The 19,387-nt window shown below is 55.4% G+C and overlaps 5 protein-coding genes across 24 annotated transcripts in view; 2 read left to right on the plus strand and 3 right to left on the minus strand.

The window, feature by feature from the left end:
* Window positions 1–132: 132 nt before the first annotated feature.
* Window positions 133–19,387, minus strand: part of IGFLR1 (IGF like family receptor 1) — a 40,978-nt gene continuing 21,723 nt past the window's right edge. The window contains exons 2-6 of one of the 6 annotated variants that reach the window (XM_002808187.4): window positions 3,584–3,625; window positions 1,908–2,112; window positions 1,271–1,455; window positions 601–976; window positions 133–517 (exon numbers count right to left, since the gene is read on the minus strand). In XM_002808187.4, coding sequence (XP_002808233.3) covers window positions 192–517; window positions 601–976; window positions 1,271–1,455; window positions 1,908–2,064 — 1,044 coding nt within the window. In that variant the 5' untranslated portion in view covers window positions 2,065–2,112; window positions 3,584–3,625 and the 3' untranslated portion in view covers window positions 133–191. Of the gene's footprint in view, window positions 518–600; window positions 977–1,270; window positions 1,761–1,907; window positions 2,113–3,454; window positions 3,645–19,387 lie in introns of those variants that run through there. The other 5 variants (XM_077982315.1, XM_077982314.1, XM_077982316.1 and 2 more) reach the window with 5 other exon arrangements.
* On the minus strand, window positions 3,719–6,617 carry U2AF1L4 (U2 small nuclear RNA auxiliary factor 1 like 4). Of its 7 annotated transcripts, none has more exons than XM_015123702.3 (7): window positions 6,584–6,617; window positions 6,282–6,369; window positions 5,814–5,880; window positions 5,681–5,730; window positions 5,513–5,611; window positions 5,202–5,335; window positions 4,906–5,101 (listed from the first exon to the last, which is right to left on the minus strand). In XM_015123702.3, coding segments are annotated over exons 1-7 (576 nt in total). In that variant the 5' UTR covers window positions 6,586–6,617; the 3' UTR covers window positions 4,906–4,965. The 7 variants fall into 7 exon arrangements, with proteins under 7 accessions (XP_077838445.1, XP_001112161.4, XP_014979188.1 ...); XM_077982318.1 differs by lacking the exon at window positions 6,584–6,617 and adding an exon at window positions 6,505–6,575 and having other exon boundaries at window positions 5,214–5,335; XM_015123701.3 differs by lacking the exon at window positions 6,584–6,617 and adding an exon at window positions 6,505–6,575.
* On the plus strand, window positions 6,748–8,301 carry PSENEN (presenilin enhancer, gamma-secretase subunit). 6 transcript variants are annotated; one of them, NM_001194826.1, is given in 4 exon segments: window positions 6,748–6,845; window positions 7,018–7,136; window positions 7,564–7,668; window positions 7,854–8,301. In NM_001194826.1, coding segments are annotated over 3 exon segments (306 nt in total). In that variant the 5' UTR covers window positions 6,748–6,845; window positions 7,018–7,075; the 3' UTR covers window positions 7,994–8,301.
* LIN37 (lin-37 DREAM MuvB core complex component) lies at window positions 9,723–15,805 on the plus strand. Of its 4 annotated transcripts, XM_028839240.2 has the most exons (10): window positions 9,723–9,906; window positions 10,016–10,134; window positions 13,482–13,557; window positions 13,740–13,790; window positions 14,101–14,130; window positions 14,211–14,296; window positions 14,384–14,550; window positions 15,307–15,447; window positions 15,534–15,607; window positions 15,681–15,805. In XM_028839240.2, exons 3-10 carry the CDS (start codon window positions 13,490–13,492, stop codon window positions 15,760–15,762), a joined length of 699 nt encoding a protein of 232 aa, XP_028695073.1. In that variant the 5' UTR covers window positions 9,723–9,906; window positions 10,016–10,134; window positions 13,482–13,489; the 3' UTR covers window positions 15,763–15,805. The 4 variants fall into 4 exon arrangements, with proteins under 4 accessions (XP_028695073.1, XP_014979189.1, XP_001098101.3 ...); XM_015123703.3 differs by lacking the exon at window positions 10,016–10,134 and having other exon boundaries at window positions 13,437–13,557; XM_001098101.4 differs by lacking the exon at window positions 10,016–10,134.
* Window positions 15,854–19,378, minus strand: HSPB6 (heat shock protein family B (small) member 6). Its single transcript, NM_001194108.1, is given in 4 exon segments — window positions 15,854–16,979; window positions 17,067–17,189; window positions 18,113–18,335; window positions 19,207–19,378. Coding segments are annotated over 3 exon segments (483 nt in total). The 5' UTR covers window positions 18,311–18,335; window positions 19,207–19,378; the 3' UTR covers window positions 15,854–16,817.

Consider the following 19,387-nt stretch of genomic DNA (forward strand, 5'->3'; position numbering starts at 1 on the left):
GTCAACCCTCCCACATGTGGCCCTGTTTGTATGTTAGAATAGGCCCTTCTAGGGCAAAGAGCAGTGAGGATAGCTGTTGGGTCTTTGCCTAATTAGGATTGTACTTCAAGAAGTACTTCAGTGCTAATTGTATACTGGGCTTAGTAGTCAACAAAGTTCTTTATTGAGTGTTAAGCCCAACAAACCCCAGATCAGCCAAGCTTGGACAGCACCCGCAATGCATCTGCCCGCCCTAGCTGGGCGAGGTGTGTGCCAAGCTGGCCCAGAGAGGCAGAGGGCTCCCTTGCTACCACCATCTCAATCAGAGCCCGCAGCGGCGAGCGACTTGGCCGCAGCGAATAGGCAAAGGTGGACCAGGCAGCAGGCAGCCCATATCTCGCGGCCAGGTGTCGAGTAGTGCCATGGGCCATGCCCCCACCTGGCCCAGGCTCAGGGTCCAGCAGTACAATCAGCTCTTCCAGCACCTCCAGCTCATCCAGGAGGCGAGACAGGGGCTGTGACCCCAGACCGGGCAGTTCTGGAAGAAAGGGGAAGGGTAAAGGGGAGGAAGGGTGGGCGTCCAGTCCACCTTCCCCGCCCCGGGGCTCCTCCAGGACTAACCCCTGCTCAGAAGTGGAAGTAGAGAGGCCTTCCATGTGTCCCCTGTCTCCAGGGCGCCTGGGGAGGACAGATGCGAGGAGGAAGGGGCGTGGGTGTTGGGGACTCCGCAGACCAAGCCAGGATAGGGATAGGGGTCGGCTTTCTCCTTGGGCCGGCAGAGGTGCCAGAGCAGAATGAACAGGAGGATCGCTATCACCGCCAAGGTCAGGAGCAGGACCAGCACCAATAGCGGGAGGAAAGTCGGCAAGGCCTGCTGAGGGATGGGCTCAGGGGTCCTCCAGGCAATGGAACTTGCTGGTGAGCTGCGCTCCTGGGAGCTAGGGCCGCCTGGGTTTCCAGTTGTGAGGGGGCAGGGCCCCTTGGCAGGGACCGGCCTCTGGGGATAAGGGGTTGGAGTAAAGCTGGAGGCCACACTCCACTCCTGCCCGCTCCCAAACTTTCCATATTTATACCCTTTAATGGGGCCACATCCCATCTGACATGGTACCTGATAAGGTAGTTGGGCCCCGCAAGGCCCAACTACCTTAACCTAGGAGCTCCCGACCCCTGCAGGCCAGTCACCTCCCGAAACCACGGCCCCACCCCTTACGTGGGGCTACGCCCTTTCCCTACATCTAGGCCCCCCACCTCCGGGGGCACGCCCTTGCCCGGCCGGGAGTCCCATCCGCACCTCTCTGCAGCGCCTCAGGGTTCTGCCCCCGCCCGCGGCGGGAGTAGGGGTCACGGCTCCGCCGCCGCAGGGGCTACATAGCTCCGCACCGTCGGGGTTGCACTGCCCAGAAGAACACTCTCGGAACGGGAGCGTTACGAAATCGCCGTGGTCATTGAGCCCGCAGTTTTCCCGGAACTCATAGTCTAGCGGGAAAGCTGCTCTCCAGCGCGGCCGTCTAGCCCGCCCCTGCTCAGGCAACGCCCTCTCCCTTCGCCCTATCCCAGCGTGCCCCGCCCCTCCAGGACGCTCCCAGCCTATCAGCGTGCGCTCCGCTCCTGTCACTTTTCTCCGGGCTCGCCTTTTCATTCCCCGCCTGCTCCGCTCCGAGCTCCGCCCACTCCCGGTTTATCTACATAAAGCCCACCCTTTCCACCGGGCCCCTATCCCGCCTCTCCAGTCATATCCCTTCGCTGTTGCCTTGCGGTAGCCCGCACTATCTGCACAGGCTCTGCCTGCCATCCCTGTGTGATCTACATAAGGCCCACCGCTTAGACCCCTAAGCAAGACTCTCTGGCCCGTAGCCCACAGACCTCACGCCTTCCCCGCTCCCTATCACCTGCAAACTCCCAAGCAAGGCTGGGTCTCGGATTCTCACCCGGGCAGGGGGGCGGCCCGAAGCGATGCAGGCAGCTGCTGCAGCACTTGTTGTCTGGGTTCCAGTATTCAAGGCGGCCGCAGTACTGGGAGGCTTCCGGCAGTGACGCCAGAGCCAGAAGCAGCAAGGCCGTCAGGAGGCATCGTCCAGGCCCCATCTGGGGGGCCGTGATAGCGGGACCTCCAAACACAGAGCCTCTGCCACACTTTCCGGGGAAACCGAGCAGAAGAAAGGACGCGATGATGTCGGGGAACAGAATTCCCACGCCTCTTCGGAAGCCGGGAATCTACCCTCGAGTCCCCATCCCCCAACTGAGCCGGTTATCAGAGAAGCCCACAAAGCCAAAAGGGGACTAAGAGAGAGCACTGCGGATCTAGATTGCAAGAATGCATATCCCACCTCTGCCATTTCCTCACCCACCCACCTTCCCTTTTCCATCCCTAAAATGAGACAATAATAGCACCTGTCTCATAGGGTTATTGTGGAGAATTAGAACCGTTATTAGAAGTAAAGCAGGGGCTGGGTGCGGTGGCTCATGCCTGTAATCCCAACACTTCGGGAGGCCAAGACAGGAGGACCACTTGAGCCCAGGAGTTCGAGAGATCAGCCTGGACAACAAAATGAAACCCCGTCTCTTAAAAAAAAAAAAAAAAAGCAAAGCACTTTGCCAAGTGCAGTGGCTCACATCTGTAGTCCCTGCTACTAGGGAGGCCAAGGTGGGAGGATTGCTTGAGCCACAAATTATAGACCAGCCTGGGCAATACAGTAAGACCTCATCTCTAAAAACAAAACCAAAAAAACTGGCTGCCGGGCGCAGTGGCTCACGCCTGTAATCCCAACACTTTGGGAGGCCAAGGTGGGTGGATCACCTGAAGTCAGTAGTTCAAAACCAGCCTGGCCTACATGGTGAAACGCTGTTTCTATTAAAAATACAAAATTAGCTGGGCGTGATAGCGCATGCCTGTAAATTCCAGCTACTTGGGAGGCTGAGGCAGGAGAATTGCTTGAATCTGGGAGGTGGAGGCTGCAGTGAGCTGAAATCGTGCCATTGCACTCCAGCCTGGGCAACAAGAGTGAAACTCTTTTTTTTTTTTTTTTTTTTTTTTTTTTTTGAGATGGAGTCTCGCTCTGTCGCCCAGGCTGGAGTGCAGTGGCCGGATCTCAGCTCACTGCAAGCTCTACCTCCCGGGTTCATGCCATTCTCCTGCCTCAGCCTCCTGAGTAGCTGGAACTACAGGCGCCCGCCACCTCGCCTGGCTAGTTTTATGTATTTTTTAGTAGAGACGGGGTTTCACTATGTTAGCCAGGATGGTCTCGGCCTCCCAAAGTGCTGGGATTACAGGCTTGAGCCACTGAGCCCGGCCAAGAGTGAAACTCTTTAAAAAAAACAAAACAAACAAGCTAAAGTGCTGGAAATAGCACCTCACATATAGTAAACTCAATGTTTAAGTGTAAGGCATTACTCACTCCCATCTCAATTTGGCAGGGACGGAGGAGACAGCCCTGTACTGACTGAGACCACCTCCCAGCACCTCACCTCACCTCACCTTCCAATCCTCATCTCCTTGGGGCTAGGACTCCTCCCACCTGCCACAACCAGGTCTCTCCCCCTTGAATAAGCCTCAGATGGAGGTGCTAAGGTTTTCAGCACAAAGGTGTCCCCACCCTACCAGTACCGTTAGGGTCCTGGGTCCCAAGCTGCCCGTGCCAAGTTCCTCAGCTGAAGTTGTGGCCGGGACCCAGTCTTGTTTCCCCTTTTCGTCACATGTGTGGGTGGAGGGAAATGCCAAACCACAGCAAAAGCAAGTTGATACCGAAGCAAAACACAGAGCTTTATCAAGACAAGGGCGGTAGAAGAAAGTCTCCATGCTGAACAGATTACATTATGGAGCCCAGGAGCCTGGGAAAGATGGGCCAGGAGAGTGAAGGGGGCTTTGAGGAGAGGTCCTGCCAGAAATATTTGTCCCTGTCCGGGGTGAAGAGTAAGAGGGTAAGGGGGCCAGGGCCTCAGAAGCGGCCATGCCGGTGATCAGGGGAACGCCGACAGTTCCCCTCTCGGGGACAGTGGCTAGTATGGAACCTCGGGGGTGACCCGGGAATAGGAGTGTTGAGAGTTAGGTTAGAATGCTGAGGAGTGGTGCAGAGATCCTGCAGGCCTGCCTCTCTGCTCTGGGATGAGGCAGGAGGGTGCTGAAATAACTAGAGTTCTAAGACATGGCCTCAGTGGCCAGCATCGGGGTACTCAGTGGCCAGTATCAGACTGGTACTCAGTGGCCAGTATCAGGCCAGGCTAGTCGTGGATTAGGGGTTCAGGCTGGTTTGGGGATTGGGACTTAGGTACTGGTCTCCAGATGGGGCTCAGAACTACTCTTAGGGTGTAAGAGTCTTGGGAATGACCAGGCGCCTGTAATCCCCACACTTTGGGAGGCCAAGATGGGTGGATTACCTGAGGTCAGGAGTTCGAGACCAGCCTGGCCAACATGGTGAAACCCCGTCTCTACTAAAAATACAAAAATTAGCCAGGCGTGGTGGTGGGCACCTGTAATCCCAGCTACTTGGAAGGCTGAGAAAGGGGAATTGCTTGAACCTGGGAGGCAGAGGTTGCAGTGAGCCGAGACCGTGCCTTTGCACTCCAGCCTAGGGAAGAAGAGCAAAACTCCGTCTCAAAAAAAAAAAAAAAAAAAAGAGTCAGCCAGGAGTAGTGGCTCACACCTGTAATCCCAGCACTTTGGGAGAGTGAGGCAGGTGGATCACGAGGTTAGGAGTTCAGACCAGCCTGGCCATGATGGTGAAACCCCGTCTCTACTAAAAATACAAAAATTAGACGGGCATGGTGGCAGGCACCTGTAATCCCAGCTACTTGGGAGGCTGAGGCAGAGAATTGCTTGAACCTGGGAGGCAGAGGTTGCAGTGAGCCAAGATCGTGCCACTGCACTCCAGGCCGGGCGACAGAGCGAGTCTCCATCTCAAAAAAAAAAAAAAAAAAAAAAAAAAAAAAGAGTCTTGGGAACGTTGTTACTAGGGCTTAGGGTCAGGCTCATCTGAGGATATAGGGGCCTTAGGACATGAGGAGACACAGCAGGCTGGTCCTGAGGTACCTGCGCCTGGGTCCCCGCCCATAGACCTGCCTCCGGAGGTTCTGGGAAATGGGCCGCAGATGCATGAAGTTGCAGAAGCCACCTCGGGTACATTCCCTGCGTAGAGAGATGGAGGAGGCCATTGTCACTGACAGTCCCTACCACACATTCAAAGTCTGGGATTCCAAGTGCCCATCCCACCCTTGAACTACCATACCCCATCTCATACTGGCGACAGCATGACTCCCGAAAGTCAGTGACAGGAGACAGTTCAGCGTGCACAGCCTGCCCATTGAACCAGCGGTTATTGAGTTCAGCCACGGCCCGCTCTGCATCCTCTTCCCGCCGGAACTGCAGGAAACGTCAGTCGAGATCAGCAGGAGAACTCAGAGATCTTCAGGGTACTCATTAGCAGCTCTGGGGCTGGACTGGATTTAGTGATGAACTTCAAGCTGAGAGCCTTCAGTGGTCACCATCAGGCATTGAAATGCCTCCATCTCTGGGCCCTAAGTGGGGGACAGCAAGCACCTTGACATAGACGTTGCCCACGAGGTGGTCCCCAAGGTCGTCGCACATATTCATCTCTTCAATCTCCCCATACTTCTCCTGCAATTCTGTGAACACCTCCTGTGGAAGACGGAGAGGAACTCAGCTGAGCTCCCACAAGAAACCCAACCTACCCCTGCCAACCCTCACCTCGAAGAAGCTATCATAGTGCTCCTGCACCTCCACGTCGCTCACATGACCTGGGGGAGGGGGGTAGGGTGGAATCAGGGCGTAGCCTACTGAGGACTATTCACCTTGCCCCCAGGCCTGGTCCCTTACTCACAGTGTGATCCGTCTGCAGTTTGGGCTGTATTCTGTGGATTCCGGTACAGGTTGAGCAGCACTATGGTCTGCACAGAATTTAAAAGGGGCGGGGCCTGAGCTCAGAGGGCAGGGCTGCATGCAAAGAGAGTGAGGCATGAAGGTTGGGGGTGGAAGCTTGCACCCCAGCCTAAGCATGGTGAGTGCATCGGCGATCCTTTTCCCCTAAGAAACCAGAAACGGGATGGAGGGGACTGACAAGGACGAACAGCCGCGGTGTGTAGGGTGTACGCAGGGGGGCGCGACCAAGTTCCCAGGAGACGGGCAGGAAGACTGGTGGGAGGAGCCTGCAGAAAGGTCCAATCAGAAAAAAAGCCGGGCGGTAGGGAGGGCCTCAGGAACTCGGAATAGGCGGGACATGGTGACTACGGCCCCAGAAGAGGAAGGGCCAAGGAGGCGTTAACTCCAGAAGCTCCGTGCCGGGTCTCACCTGGCTGAATGTCGGCTTGTTGTGAAGCCGGGAGCACCGGTCTCCGTGCCGGCAGGCCCCGATCTTAAAGTAAAAAGAGCAGTTAACCCTGGAAGAGGTGCAAAGACAGAGGTGAACCGAGGGCTGGGGAGGCGGGACACCCCAGAAACACCGCCCCACCACCCAGGACCCCAGTACCCCGGCCTCGACCCCCCGAGAGTCCACTCCCAGCGCCCGTTCTCACTTATCCTTCTCAGTTCCGAATATCGAAGCTAAATATTCACCCATTTTTACCCAAGCCCTCCAGTTCTGGCTGCTCTTACATCACTTCCGTTGCTTAGGAGCGCTGGGAAGTGTAGTTCGTTGCTCCCTCCAGGCGCTTACCAAGCTCTCGGAAACGCCCCAGGGCGCTTGCGCGTGGGAGACGCGCGACTCCCCGGCAGGAATTCTCTCAACGACGCATGCGTGCAGTGTTGCCTCGCCCAAAGAAGACTACAATCTCCAGGGAAACCTGGGGCATCTCGCGCATACGTCCGTAACTGAAAGTGGCTAAGGCGTCCCAGCCGGAGGAAGTGAGCTCTCCCGGTAAGTTGGGGGTCGTTTCGCCCACCCTAGTAAATATAAAGAGCTCTTTAATCCAGCCAGCTTGCTAGTGGGGGCGGGGATGCTCTGCTTTTAGCAAACCCACCTTTACATTTATCTCTGATTTGTTGTAATAGGGGCGTGGTTGTTCGTGATCCTTGCATCTGTTACTTAGGGTCAAGGCTTGGGTCTTGCCCCGCAGACCCTTGGGACGACCCGGCCCCAGCGCAGCTATGAACCTGGAGCGAGTGTCCAATGAGGAGAAGTTGAACCTGTGCCGGAAGTACTACCTGGGTAAGGGCAGATCACTAGGGTCCCAGGAAAAGAGAGGGGACTGGACTAGAGCACCCGAGGGAAGAGGGCCTCGGGGCCTGGATTCGTGAGTCTAAGAGATGAAGCACCTGTGAACGCCAACTCCTGGATTTGAGCGGGGAGGGCCTGGGTCCTGAGGAATGAGGAAGCTGGGGCGTCAGTTTCTGGATCCCAAGAGAGGAGGGGGATTGAGGGCCTGGACTCTTGGGTCCAGCGAAAGAGATGGTTGAGGAATCAGATTGCTGGATCCCAAAGAGGAGGCAGATTCCTGAGTCCCTGACAGCAGAAATCTCCATTTGAACTTGAGTGTGGGAGAGTTTCTTCCAAATAGATCTGGGTGGGAGTTGGAGATCTTCATTGCCTTATGAGGTTTTAGGGTTTGTGTGTTTTTTTTTTTCTTTCTCCCTAGGTGGGTTTGCTTTCCTGCCTTTTCTCTGGTTGGTCAACATCTTCTGGTTCTTCCGAGAGGCCTTCCTTGTCCCAGCCTACACAGAACAGAGCCAAATCAAAGGCTGTGAGTCCAGAGTACAGAGGAGGGAGGCCAGTGGCTGGGGAGAGGGGGAAGCGGGGGAGTCTTGGTGGGAAGGGACAATGGAGGATCCAGAATTTTGGGGCTCTGGGTGAGAAGGGAAGGCTGGTCTAGGGAAGTCTGGAGAGCAGCAGGAGGCCAACCCTTCCCACTTCTGTTTCCCATGACAGATGTCTGGCGCTCAGCTGTGGGCTTCCTCTTCTGGGTGATAGTGCTCACCTCCTGGATCACCATCTTCCAGATCTACCGGCCCCGCTGGGGTGCCCTTGGGGACTACCTCTCCTTCACCATACCTCTGGGCACCCCCTGACAACTTCTGCACAGACTGGAACCCTGCTCATTCTCCCAGGACAGGCTCCTTAGAGCAGAGGAGCCTGTCCTGGGAGCCCCTTCTCAAACTCCTAAGACTTGTTTTCATCTCCCCTGTTCTCTGCTGACATCACCCAATAAAGGACCCTAACTTTCGATACTGACTTCCTGGGATCTTTTAGAGGTTGAGGCATAAATGATTATTAACATTTAAAAACATTTGTTGAGTGCTTTGTGCCAGGCTTAGTATTTAGACATGATGTACATTTTTTACAGTAAATACTACTCATAATCTTCTGAACTAGGAACTTTCCTGCGCAGGAAACTATTAGATGAGGAACTAAGAAAGGAATAGTGCTTCCGTTGCTTTTTTTTTTTTTTTTTTTTTTGAGACAGTCTTGCTCTGTTGCCCAGGCTGGAATGCAGTGGTACAATTGGTCTAGTGCTTCCATTTCTAGGGGCTGTTACCCTGTACTGGTAGTCGTGAATTCAAAAACATAACTTTCCTACTGTGGGCTTCAGTATTCTCATCAGAAGTGTAGATCACAATGCTACCTCCTAGGATTTATTTGGACCAAGATGTGTGATAAATCCAAGTTTCCCGTTTTCTGAAGGAAGTGTTGTCTGCAAAAATAAAAATAGTCAAGAGCTTTCTCAGAGAATCCTTCCTTGACCATCCATCTTATTTTAAATTCAATCACCACCTTGATATTCCTATGTCCGTTTAAGGCTACACTTTTTTTGTGGGTTTTTTTTTTTTTTTTTTTTTTTTTGGTGGGGGGCTGGGGATTTGTTGTTGTCTGTTTTTCGAGATGGAGTCTTGCTCTGTCACTCAGGCTGGAGTGCAGAAGTGTGATCTCAGCTCACTGCAACCTACGCCTCCCGGGTTCAAGCGATTCTCCTGCCTCAGCCTCTGGAGTAGCTGGAATTACAGGGGCATGCCATCAGTCCCGGCTAATTTTTGTATTTTTGGTAGAGACGGGGTTTCACCATGTTAGCCAGGCTGGTCTCGAACTCCTGGTCGCAGGTGATCTGCCCACCTCGGCCTCCCAAAGGGCTGATACTTACAGGTGTGGGCCACCATGCCCTGCCCAGACTATATTCTTTCTCCTATTACATTTCACTTAGAATGTTTTACTTGTTTACTGTTTATCTTCCATCCTTTAAAAGATAAGCCCTATTAGGGCAGGGATTTTTGTCTGTTCTGTTCCTCAAGGTGTCCCCAATGCCTAGAAGAGTGCCCGGCATACTAATAAATATTTGCAAAATGAATGAAGTTGTACCTGCAAAGAGATTAACTGGTACCTGTCACCTAGAGAGTGCTCAGTGAAAGGGAACCCAACGTTATTTTACATTAGTCTTCCTCTTAGGGATGAAGGGACTCCAACGGTTGGTTAAATATGGTAAAGAGCTAAATTGGTGTTGCTCAACCCTTCTAACACTACAAGTCCCGGGAAGCCTCGCGATGCCCTAATCCTTTGTTTCCCACCGTGCCCCGCGCGGCGCAGGCGCTGTTACTCCGGGTGGGTCTGGGAACCTGGAACTACACCTCCCAGGAAGCTTGGTGGTCGATGGTTTGTTTCCGGAAGCAAAGCCCCAGGAGGGTGGGACCTAAAGCTGGGAGACTAAAGAGGCAGCTCTCAATTGGTCAGGATGTAAGATTGACGACTGCATTAACTAATAGGAGCAAGCTGCTGCCGAAGGGGCCCGCCCACAGAAGGGTGGTGGCCATGGTCCAGGCTGAACACAACCAAAGGCGGAGGAGCTGTGGCCCACGAAGCTCATCTTTGAACTGTCCCCGCCCGCCTCCCGCCTTGATTTGTGACCCTAGGCCCTTTGGGGCGCCTCTGACCCAGCTAGCCAGATCCTGGACCCAAACCATGTTCCCCGTGAAGGTGAAAGTGGAGAAATCAGGTGAGGACCCTGACGTCGGGGGCCTGTCGGGACCATCGGGTTGACAGGGTGTGGAGTCCCGGTAGAAGGGAGTATCGCGGAAAGAGGACTGCACGACTTTTCCCTGCAGCCCACCTGACAATCGCTGTATCAGGCAGCGAGCGTTGGCTGCCACCTTCACACCCTCCCGGTCTGCGCTTGAAGTCGCTTTGAGATTGAATGGTGGTGGCTCAGGCAGTGCGGTGCGTGGTAAGATATGGGGAATCCTGAGCCGGTAACTCTGAGAAGGGCCCTTTTCTCTTTTTTTTAATCTAAATTTTTTAAATATTTAAGTAGAGACGGAGTATCGCTATATTGCCCAGGCTGGTCTCGAACTCCTGACCTCAAGTGATCCTCCCGCCTTAGCTTCCTAAAGTGCTAAGATTACAGGCGTGAGCCCCCGCGCCCGGCCGAGAAGTTCTCTTTTCTTGGCTTCCCCTCAGTTTCCCCATTTCCAGCAGTGATCAGTCACACATACTTGCTGTGAGCCTGAAGTACAGGCACTCTTAATCCTCACAGTCACTATATTCCAGTAATCCTAGGAAATAGGAATTGTGGTCATTGGGGAAACTGAAACTTAGATCATTTTGGGTTGGGGCAGAGCTGACCGGATCGCAGGCCTGGCATGGTAAGGGCAGTGGGAGGGGTGCAGAATTTAGACAGAAAGATAATAGTAAAATGATGTAGGATGTCCCATGGCAAAAGTGTTATCAAAACAAAGTGGCAGGCCAGGTGCGGTGGCTCACGCCTGTAATCCCAACACTTTGGGAGGCCGAGGCCGGCAGATCACTTGAGGTCAGGAGTTTGAGACCAGCCTGGGCAACATGGCAAAACCCTGTCTCTATAAAAAATACAAAAAAAAAAAAAAAAGAAAGAAAGAAAATTAGCCAGGTGTGGTGGCACGAGCCTCTAGTCCCAGCTACTCAGGAGGCTGAGGCAGGAAGATCGCTGGAGCCGGGGAGGTGGAGGTTGCAGTGAGCTGAGATCACACCACTGCACTCCAGCCTGGGTGATAGATTGAGACCCTGAAAAAACAAACAAACAAACAAAGAAAAAACCAAAAAACGAAGGAAGAGAGAGAGAGAGAAAGAAAGAAAAGGGAGGGAGGGAAGGAAGGAAGAATAAAGGAAGGAAAAAGGAAAGGAAAGGAAAAGGAAAGGAGAAAGAAAGAAAAGGAAGGAAGGAAAGAAAAAGAAAGAAAGAAGAAAAGAAAAGAAAAAAAAAGAAAGAAAAGTGAAGTGGGTCTGACCACAAATGATGGTGAGGGAAGGTATACATCTCTTAGTACCAGGCTGAGGAGTGCAGACTCCACCCCTGGGTGCTGTAGAGTCATGGAAGGTTCCAATGGAAGGTTCCAAGCAGGGGAAGATCAGGGTCAGGTTTGTTATTTTTCTGGAAGATTCCCCTGGCTGCCTTGTGGAGGGTGGATCAGAAGGGGACACTGAGGTGGGAGCCCAGGGGGAGCAAAGGTCTGGACCAGCATGGATAGAGTGGAGAGGAGGTAGGTGGGAGAGACACTAGGGAGGCCTAGTGGACAGGTCATGGGATTGCTGGGCTGGGGTAGGGGAGAGAGAGGGGTATTCATGGTGAGGTACAGGGAGGAACTAGGGGACAGTGAGGCGACCCTTGAGAGGGAGGCTTCAGGCCCAAGTCGGGGGTTCAGGAGAGAAGCTGGGCCTGGGGAGAGATCCGTACCCTCTGCATCCGCCCAAGGCTTTGCTGCAATCTCAGCTACTCCCTTCCCCACCCTCACTCTGTCTTTCCTCTGAGCTATGTTTGAATCCCTGTGTCTCCTGACCTTCTCAGGAAGTCCCTGGACTGGTCAGGCAAGTTCCCAGGTATCCCCTCCTGGCTCTGAGCACTAGAGCCAGAGCTCCCACCAGTCAGAAAGGCAGAGCAAACACCTCTCAAAGGTAGGACAGCATAACATCATCACTCCCTCAAGTTCTGTGATGATGGGAGGCAGCCACAGGCTCACTGGGCAGGAGGGTGGGCCTAGATCTCATTTCCTGAGGGGAAAAAAAAAGTCCAAACAGGATGTTTTAGGTGAAATCTCCCAATTTTGGCCGGGCATGGTGGCTCATGCCTATAATCCCAGCACTTTGGGAGGCTGAGGTGGGTGGATCATGAGGTCAGGAGTTTGAGACCAACCTGGTTAATATGGTGAAACCTTGTCTGTACTAAAAATACAAATATTAGTTGGGCATGGTGGCACACGCCTATAGTCCCAGCTGCTTGAGAGGCTGAGGCAGGAGAATCACTTGTACTCGGGAGGCAGAGGTGGCAGTGAGCCGAGATCACGCCACTGCACTCCAACCTGGGCAACAGAGCAAGACTCTGTCTCAAAAGAAAAGAAATCTCCCAATTTTTAAATGTCAGCTCATTCAGATTGAATTCAGATTTAAAATTATACCACTGTTGGCCGGGTGTGGTGGCTCACGCCTGTAATCCCAGCACTTTGGGAGGCCGAGGCCAGCAGATCACTGAGGTCAGGAGTTCGAGACCAGCCTGGTCAACATGGTAAGACCCCATCTCTACTAAAAATACAAAAATTAGCCAGGCATGGTGGCGGGCTCCTGTAATCCCAGCTACTTGGGAGGCTGAGGCAGGAGAATCGCTCGAACCTAGGAGGTGGAGGTTGCAGTGAGCCAAGATTATGCCACTGCATTCCAGCCTGGGTGACAGAGCAAGACTCCGTCTCACAAAACATAAATACATTAATTAATTAAAATAAAGTTATACCACTGCCTCAACCAGATTCTGCACTCAGGTTGAGCCTCTGTCTCATAACTTCAGCTTTGGAACCAGACAGCCTGGGTTCAAATAATCAGCTCTGCAATTTCTTTGCTGTGTGCCTTTGAGCATGTGGCCTAACATCTCTGTGCCTCAGTTTCATTCTTTTTAAAATACGAATAAAAATAATATCTATCTGAGCCAGGCTCTATGGCACGTGCTTATAGCCCCAGCTATTTGGGAGGCTGAGACAGCAGGATCACTTGAGCCCAGGAGTTCAAAACCAGTCTGGACAACATCATGAGATCCTTTCTCAAGGAAAAAAAAATCACATCTACCCCTAAGAGTTATTGTGATAATTCAGTGAGTTATCATGTATAATACATAGGTATTTAAACCTTGCCACTGGGACAGGCACAGTGGCCCACACCGGTAATCCCAACACTTTGGGAAGCCGAGATGGCTCACTGGAATCCAGGAGTTCAAGACCAGCCTGGTCAATATCGTGAGACTCCACCTCTATATAATTTTTTCTAATATATTTATATCATATTAAAACACATTTTTTTAAAACCCAAAAGGCTCATAAGGTAAGGTGATTGGCTTTGCCTCCTGTCACAGTGCGATTGGGCGGGACAGCTCTGGAACTCAGAGCTCTTGGCATCACTCCAGCCATCTCTGCCTGCTGCACCCTTTCAGGCTGCCTGGGCCTGGTTCTGAGATTGGCCAGGGCAGATGGCACGCATGCCCCTCCCTGACCCAGTCCGCTGTCCACTTAGCTGGGGCCTGGGAGCTGACTCCTGCTGGGTTCCCTCTTGCCCCAGAGCTGGAGATGGCCAAAGCCCGGAACCAACTGGATGCCGTCTTGCAGTGTCTGCTGGAGAAGAGTCACATGGACAGGTAGGCCAGCGTGGGGTCACAGGGCCAGGTACCCTGGCAGGTTGGGGCCTCTGATCTTGGGTGGATTGGGTGGGACCCCAGAGGCTGACTTGGGGAGGAAGGTGCTTAATGGAGAGGCTGCTCGGTGCCTTCCTTCTCTGGGGCCCTGGAACACTGAGCTGAGAGATCGCTTCTGCCTCTAGGGAGCGTCTGGATGAGGAAGCTGGGAAAACGCCCTCAGACACCCATAATAAGTGAGTTTTTCTGATTGGATTTGGAGCTGAGGGTTTGTGGTTGGTAACTTCTTCCCTTATCCAAGCCCTGACCAGCACTACCTCCATCAAAGTCCTGACCACTCCACCTGTACAAAGACCCTGCGGCAGGAGAAGCTTAGGTCCCCTCGCATTTGCCTCCTAGACCCCCACGGGTATGGGTGGGACAAAAGGCCCAAGAGGCAAGTGGGGTTCATGTGAGCATCTCAGGTTTGATACCAGTATCCCCAGGGTGCCCTCTGCAGGGTTTTGCACAGGCATTTGTCTGAGGGTCAACTGTCTTTCCCCACAGGGACTGCTCCATCGCAGCCACTGGCAAAAGGTAAGGTGGCAGGGTCCCAGCCAGCTGACTAGAGGCTCTCAGCTCCTACCCCAGTCCTGACACTCCCTCTCCCTACGCAGGCCATCTGCCCGCTTCCCCCACCAGCGGAGGAAGAAGAGGAGGGAGATGGATGATGGGCTGGCTGAGGGAGGGCCACAGCGATCCAGTGAGTAGACGGTGGCCCTAGAGGGTCGGCAAGGAGCTGAGGGCCTATGCGAGGATGCTCACACACCTCCCATCCCCACCCTCCCAGACACATATGTGATCAAGCTGTTCGACCGCAGCGTGGACTTGGCCCAGTTCAGCGAGAACACGCCACTGTACCCGATCTGCCGTGCCTGGATGCGAAACAGCCCCTCTGTGCGCGAACGCGAATGCTCTCCCAGCTCACCCCTGCCCCCGCTGCCTGAGGATGAGGAGGTGGGATGGGTAGTGGACCCCAGCCCAGCAGCCTGGTGCCAGGGCAGTGGGTGGATAGGCTTAAAGGATCCTGCCCCTAAGCTAGAGGGGTAGACAGACACAGGTCCCTCACATGAATCCTGGATCCGGCCAGGCACACAGATGTGCACCCTTAGGCTGGGGTGTGGATCGAGGTCCCTAGGGAAGACATACATAGCCACCTGGCCTGGGGGACAGGGAACAGGGTTACCCTGGGCAGTTAGATGTGGATCTCCAAGATCAGGGGTTCCCAAGAGCCGAGGGGCTAGACAAGGGTCCTTAGTACAGACAGAAGTGGCCACCAGGCCTTGAGGAGCAGATGGGCTGGGCAGGAACGGATGGGGGTCTATAAGCCATCTGGCCCAGGAGGGTAGACAAGGGTCCCCAGGACAGACATATAGGACCCTTCACGCTGTCAAAAATGGACAGAGCTTCCTAGGTGGCACAGATGTGACCCCGTGGACAGGATTCCCTGAGGCAGGCAGACGTGACTCCCTGGGCTGACAGGTGTAGATGGAGTTTCTGGGCTGGATAGGAGAAGACAGGGGTCCCTGGGGCAGGCGGACTTGACCCCCTGGCTGGTTGAGGTGTCTGCCCTTCAGACATGCCTCCTGTCTGAGTCCCTTAGTGAGCCCCTCATGCCATTTGTTGCTGGGAAAGGCAGGAGGGATGAATGTGGATTCCCAGCCCCTCTGCTTTGACTCTCTTGGGCCTGGCTTGGGGCCCTTGTGTCCCCAGGGCTCAGAGGTCAACAACAGCAAGAGTCGTGATGTGTACAAGCTGCCGCCACCCACACCCCCCGGGCCACCTGGAGATGCCTGCAGATCCCGCATCCCATCCCCACTGCAGCCTGAGATGCAGGGCACCCCTGACGATGAGGTGAGTATGCCAGGCTGGCCCAGGGTTATGGGACACGTGGTGGGGCTCAGGAATGTCTACTCAACCTGGCCTCTCTGTCCATGCAGCCCTCTGAGCCCGAGCCCTCACCCTCCACACTCATCTATCGCAACATGCAGCGCTGGAAACGCATCCGTCAGAGGTGAGCGTCCCCCAACCTGCTTGCCCCTCCTAGGGCCTTTTGCAACTGCTGAGTCTTCCCTCTGCCTCCCCAGGTGGAAGGAGGCCTCTCATCGGAACCAGCTTCGTTACTCAGAAAGCATGAAGATCCTACGAGAGATGTACGAACGACAGTGATGTTCCCAGGTCCCCCCACCCCAGTAAACATCCCCCAACTCCACACTGGTGTCTGCTCCGGTCCATCCTTCCTGGCCCAGACACAAAGCAGTTGGCAGAGCTCTAGCACATTTATTGGGAGAGTGAGCCTGGGAAAGAGTAAGGGAGTGGTGGCAGGGAGAAAGGCTGTAGGGAATCAGAGCCGGTGCTCAGCTGGGTCTTGAAGGAGAAGAGGAGGAGGGTGAGAGGTGGGTTGCCGAGGATTATCTGGTTGAAGAAGACTTGGGGGTCAAGACAAAGGGACTTAGGGGGACGGGGTCTGGTTAGAGTTAGGGAGGGGGCCTAGGACATTCGTGCAGAGTCTGGGGAGGTTTGGGTGGGAGAGTCTGTACAGTTTGTGGTTGGGTGTTCTGGTTGGCCTGGGATAGGTGTCCAAGAATTAGGGTGGTCAGAAGAGGGTTCCAGAGTCTGGTGTGGCTGGCTGGGGTTTCACAGCAGAAAATGGGCTGGAGCGGGGCAGTTGTGGACTGTCTGGTCGTAGGGGAAGGATCAGGTCTTGGGAACCAGGCCTGGATGGTCTGGAGTGGGAAGTCTGTGCAGTCCAGGACATTTGGGAGGTGGGGGGATTGTGCCTGACAGGCCTGGGGTTGGGGGAGGGCTGTCTACACCATAATTTGGTGTCAAAATAGGGAAGGGATGGAAATGTAGTACCCAGATATCTTCGTAGAGGACTCAGAAGGAAGTAGAGAAGGGGTCTTAAGTGGGGCTATATGCCAAGAAAGTGGGTCGGTGGGGCTGAGACTGTTGGCTGAGGGTTAGGGTAGTGCTGGTAGGGTCTGGAAGCCGGCGAGGTGTCGGTGTGGGGTCCGAAAGCTGGAGGAGGTGTGAGAGCGAGGGTGTCAGTGTAAGGGTCTAGGTTATCAAGGCAGTGTCCAGGGTGGAGGTCAGGGCAGAATCCAGGAGTGGGTGAGAGGACAGTTCTTGGCGCGCTCGGGACATCTGGCTGGGCGGAGTCAGATCGGCTTCAATAGAGGGAGCCTGAGGACGCTCCCGGGGTGCGGGCGCGGCCCAGCCCCCTACTTGGCTGCGGCTGGCGGTGGGGCCTGGGTCGACGCTGGTGCGGCCTGGATGGACAGGACGCCCTCGGGGGACAGCGCAGACGTCACGGCAGCCGGATCCACGCCAGGCGGCAGGCGGTAGCGGCGGTGGAACTCGCGCGCGACGAATCCGTGCTCATCCTGGAGGGGAGGGAGGCTTGAGCGGCCCCGCCCCTCTGGCCCTGCTGCGCGCGTACTCGCTCCAACCCCGCCCCCGCCGCGGCTCACCGGGCGTTCCTCGTGGCGCGCGTGCACCTCCACGTGTTCGCCCACCACCTTGACAGCAATTTCCTCCGGCGAGAAGTGCTTCACGTCCAGCAGCACCGAGAAGTGGCCGGGGTCTGTCGGCACCTGCGCGCAGCGGGCGCGGGCGGGACTGTTACCCGGCCGGGCCAGGCTCGCGGGACCCACCCAGGGAGACCCCACCCCCGTTGGTTCCGTGCCGCGGCTCACTCTGGCCTCCGGAGCTGAGCAGTCCGCTTTCCTACTGGGAGTCACCCAGTACCTCTTCACCCTGAATAACGAGGATTCGCCCTCCCCCTGTAATATCTGGGGTTGCCCTCTTCCCTGCAGTGATAAGGCTCCCTTCCCCTGCAAGGTCAGGAACCTGTGCCCTCCCCTGGTGTCAGCGAATCCGAAGTCATCGTGCCCCCCAGGGCACTGATTCCCCAGCTCCCTCCTCAGAGCCCCGGGTCCCTTCTCCCCCAGTCCCACCAAAGTCGCCGAGATGACCCTTCCCCCGTCTCCAGGATCCTCTGCTTACTCTCCCAGTCGAGTCACGGGACCTCAGCACCTACTGGTAGCCTTCCCCCACTTCATAGTGGCCAGGAACCCTTCCTCAAGTCGCAGGGCCCTCCCCTCCTCTTCTGGAGATACCGGGCCACTGCACACAGTCTCTCAACTCTTCCCTGAGACTAAGAACATTCCTTCCCCTTGGGAGTCACTGCCCGCCTCCTTTTCCCCAGATTTCCCGTGTCACCAGCCTCCTTCAGAGTAAGCAAGACTCCCCTTAGAGTGACCCAGGCCTTCTATTCTCTGGAGCTGAGACCCCCCGCCACACACACACACACACCCCTAAGAGCGACTGGAACCTCCCACCCGCTGCAGTGAGCCGGCCTCTGAGATTCCCCAGGAACTCCGGAAGCCCTTCGGAGCTGCGGACTCTCCACCCCGCCCAAGGCCAAGGAACATTCTCTCACACGTTCCTACCCCAGGCTGCCCCAGACCCCTGGCATTGGAAGTGGTCGAGTTCGCCCCCTCCCCAGGCCTGGCACCTGGGCGACGGGCAGCGCCACGCTGGGTGCGCGCAGGTAGTAGGGGGCGAGGGTGGTGGGGCAGAGCGCAGCCAGCTCGGCCTCCAGCAGCCCCTCGCCGAAGCGCTGGTCAAAGAGGCGTCCGGGCGCCGAAAGTCCGGGCAACGGGGCCGAGGCACGGCGCAGCCAAGACGGCTGCACAGGCACCGGGATCTCCATCCTGCTCCTCCGCGTTGCAGTGCTCCTGCGTGCGCAGCCGCCGATTTATAGTTCGCCCTGTGCCGGCCCCTCGGAGGGCTGCCCAGGGACACTGGGACCGTGGCCAGACCCGGCCATTAGGAGAGCCTTATTTAGAAACCCAAACAATGACTTGGCCATTTATTAAGCGCTTGCTGGATGCCTGGCAAATGCTGTCAAGAAGATGTCATGAAGATTCCCCAATTTCCAGAAGGGGAAACTAAGGCTGAGGCAGCGGAGCCTTGCGGGTGTGGGGAGCACAGCGCGGTGATTGGGGCCCAGAGCCCAAGAGGCCCACAGAAGAGTTTCCAGTCCCTTTAATCCATTGCCTCCCCGCTGGCAGGTCTGAGGATGACGCAGATGGAGGTCTTAGGAGCAGATTCCTGGGGAATGCGGTAGCCCGGCCAGGATGTCAGGAGGACATAGAAGAGGCCCTCCCTACCCTCATCCTCAGCCGGGCCTTGGGCCCAGTCCCCCGGCAGGCCGGGCCTAATTCTGTGCCTCTGACTCAGCCTCTGGTGTGCACCGGCCAGGGGGCGCGAACATGAACAGTTCAGGCTGGCCCCCCGGGGGCCGCGCGCTGGGGCTCGAAATAGCTCATTTTGATCCCGCTACCTCGGCCAGGAGCCCAGACCTGGCAACTGATGCAACCAGCTGCTCCTGCAGCAAGAAGTAAGTGGTTAGATGACCACCAGGACGGTCTGATTGGCCCAACTGATGGGGGAATAGCTGTTAGAGAGGGAACACAGCGCCCCCCGCCCCCACGCCATTGCCCCTGCAACAGAAAGAATGGTAGTTAGACCGGAGTCGGGACAGGACTTCTGCAGCAAGAAGGCGCTTAAAAACCTGGACTTTTAAGCGAGGGTACTTTAGATCACCTCCTAACCTCAGGCCCAGCCTCAGATCCTTCCCATTGGTGCACGATCTTGCCAATTACTGCTACACGCGGCAGGTTCTCCAATCAAACGCGCCCTGTCGGGCAGGCAGTCGTCCCAGCCAATCGTGAAGCACCTCCCTCCGGGTACTTTTGTTTCCTCTCTTTCATTGGTCGCCTTGGAG

The sequence above is a fragment of the Macaca mulatta genome, chromosome 19, assembly GCF_049350105.2.
Source record: "Macaca mulatta isolate MMU2019108-1 chromosome 19, T2T-MMU8v2.0, whole genome shotgun sequence".
Taxonomy (NCBI): Eukaryota; Metazoa; Chordata; class Mammalia; order Primates; family Cercopithecidae; genus Macaca; species Macaca mulatta.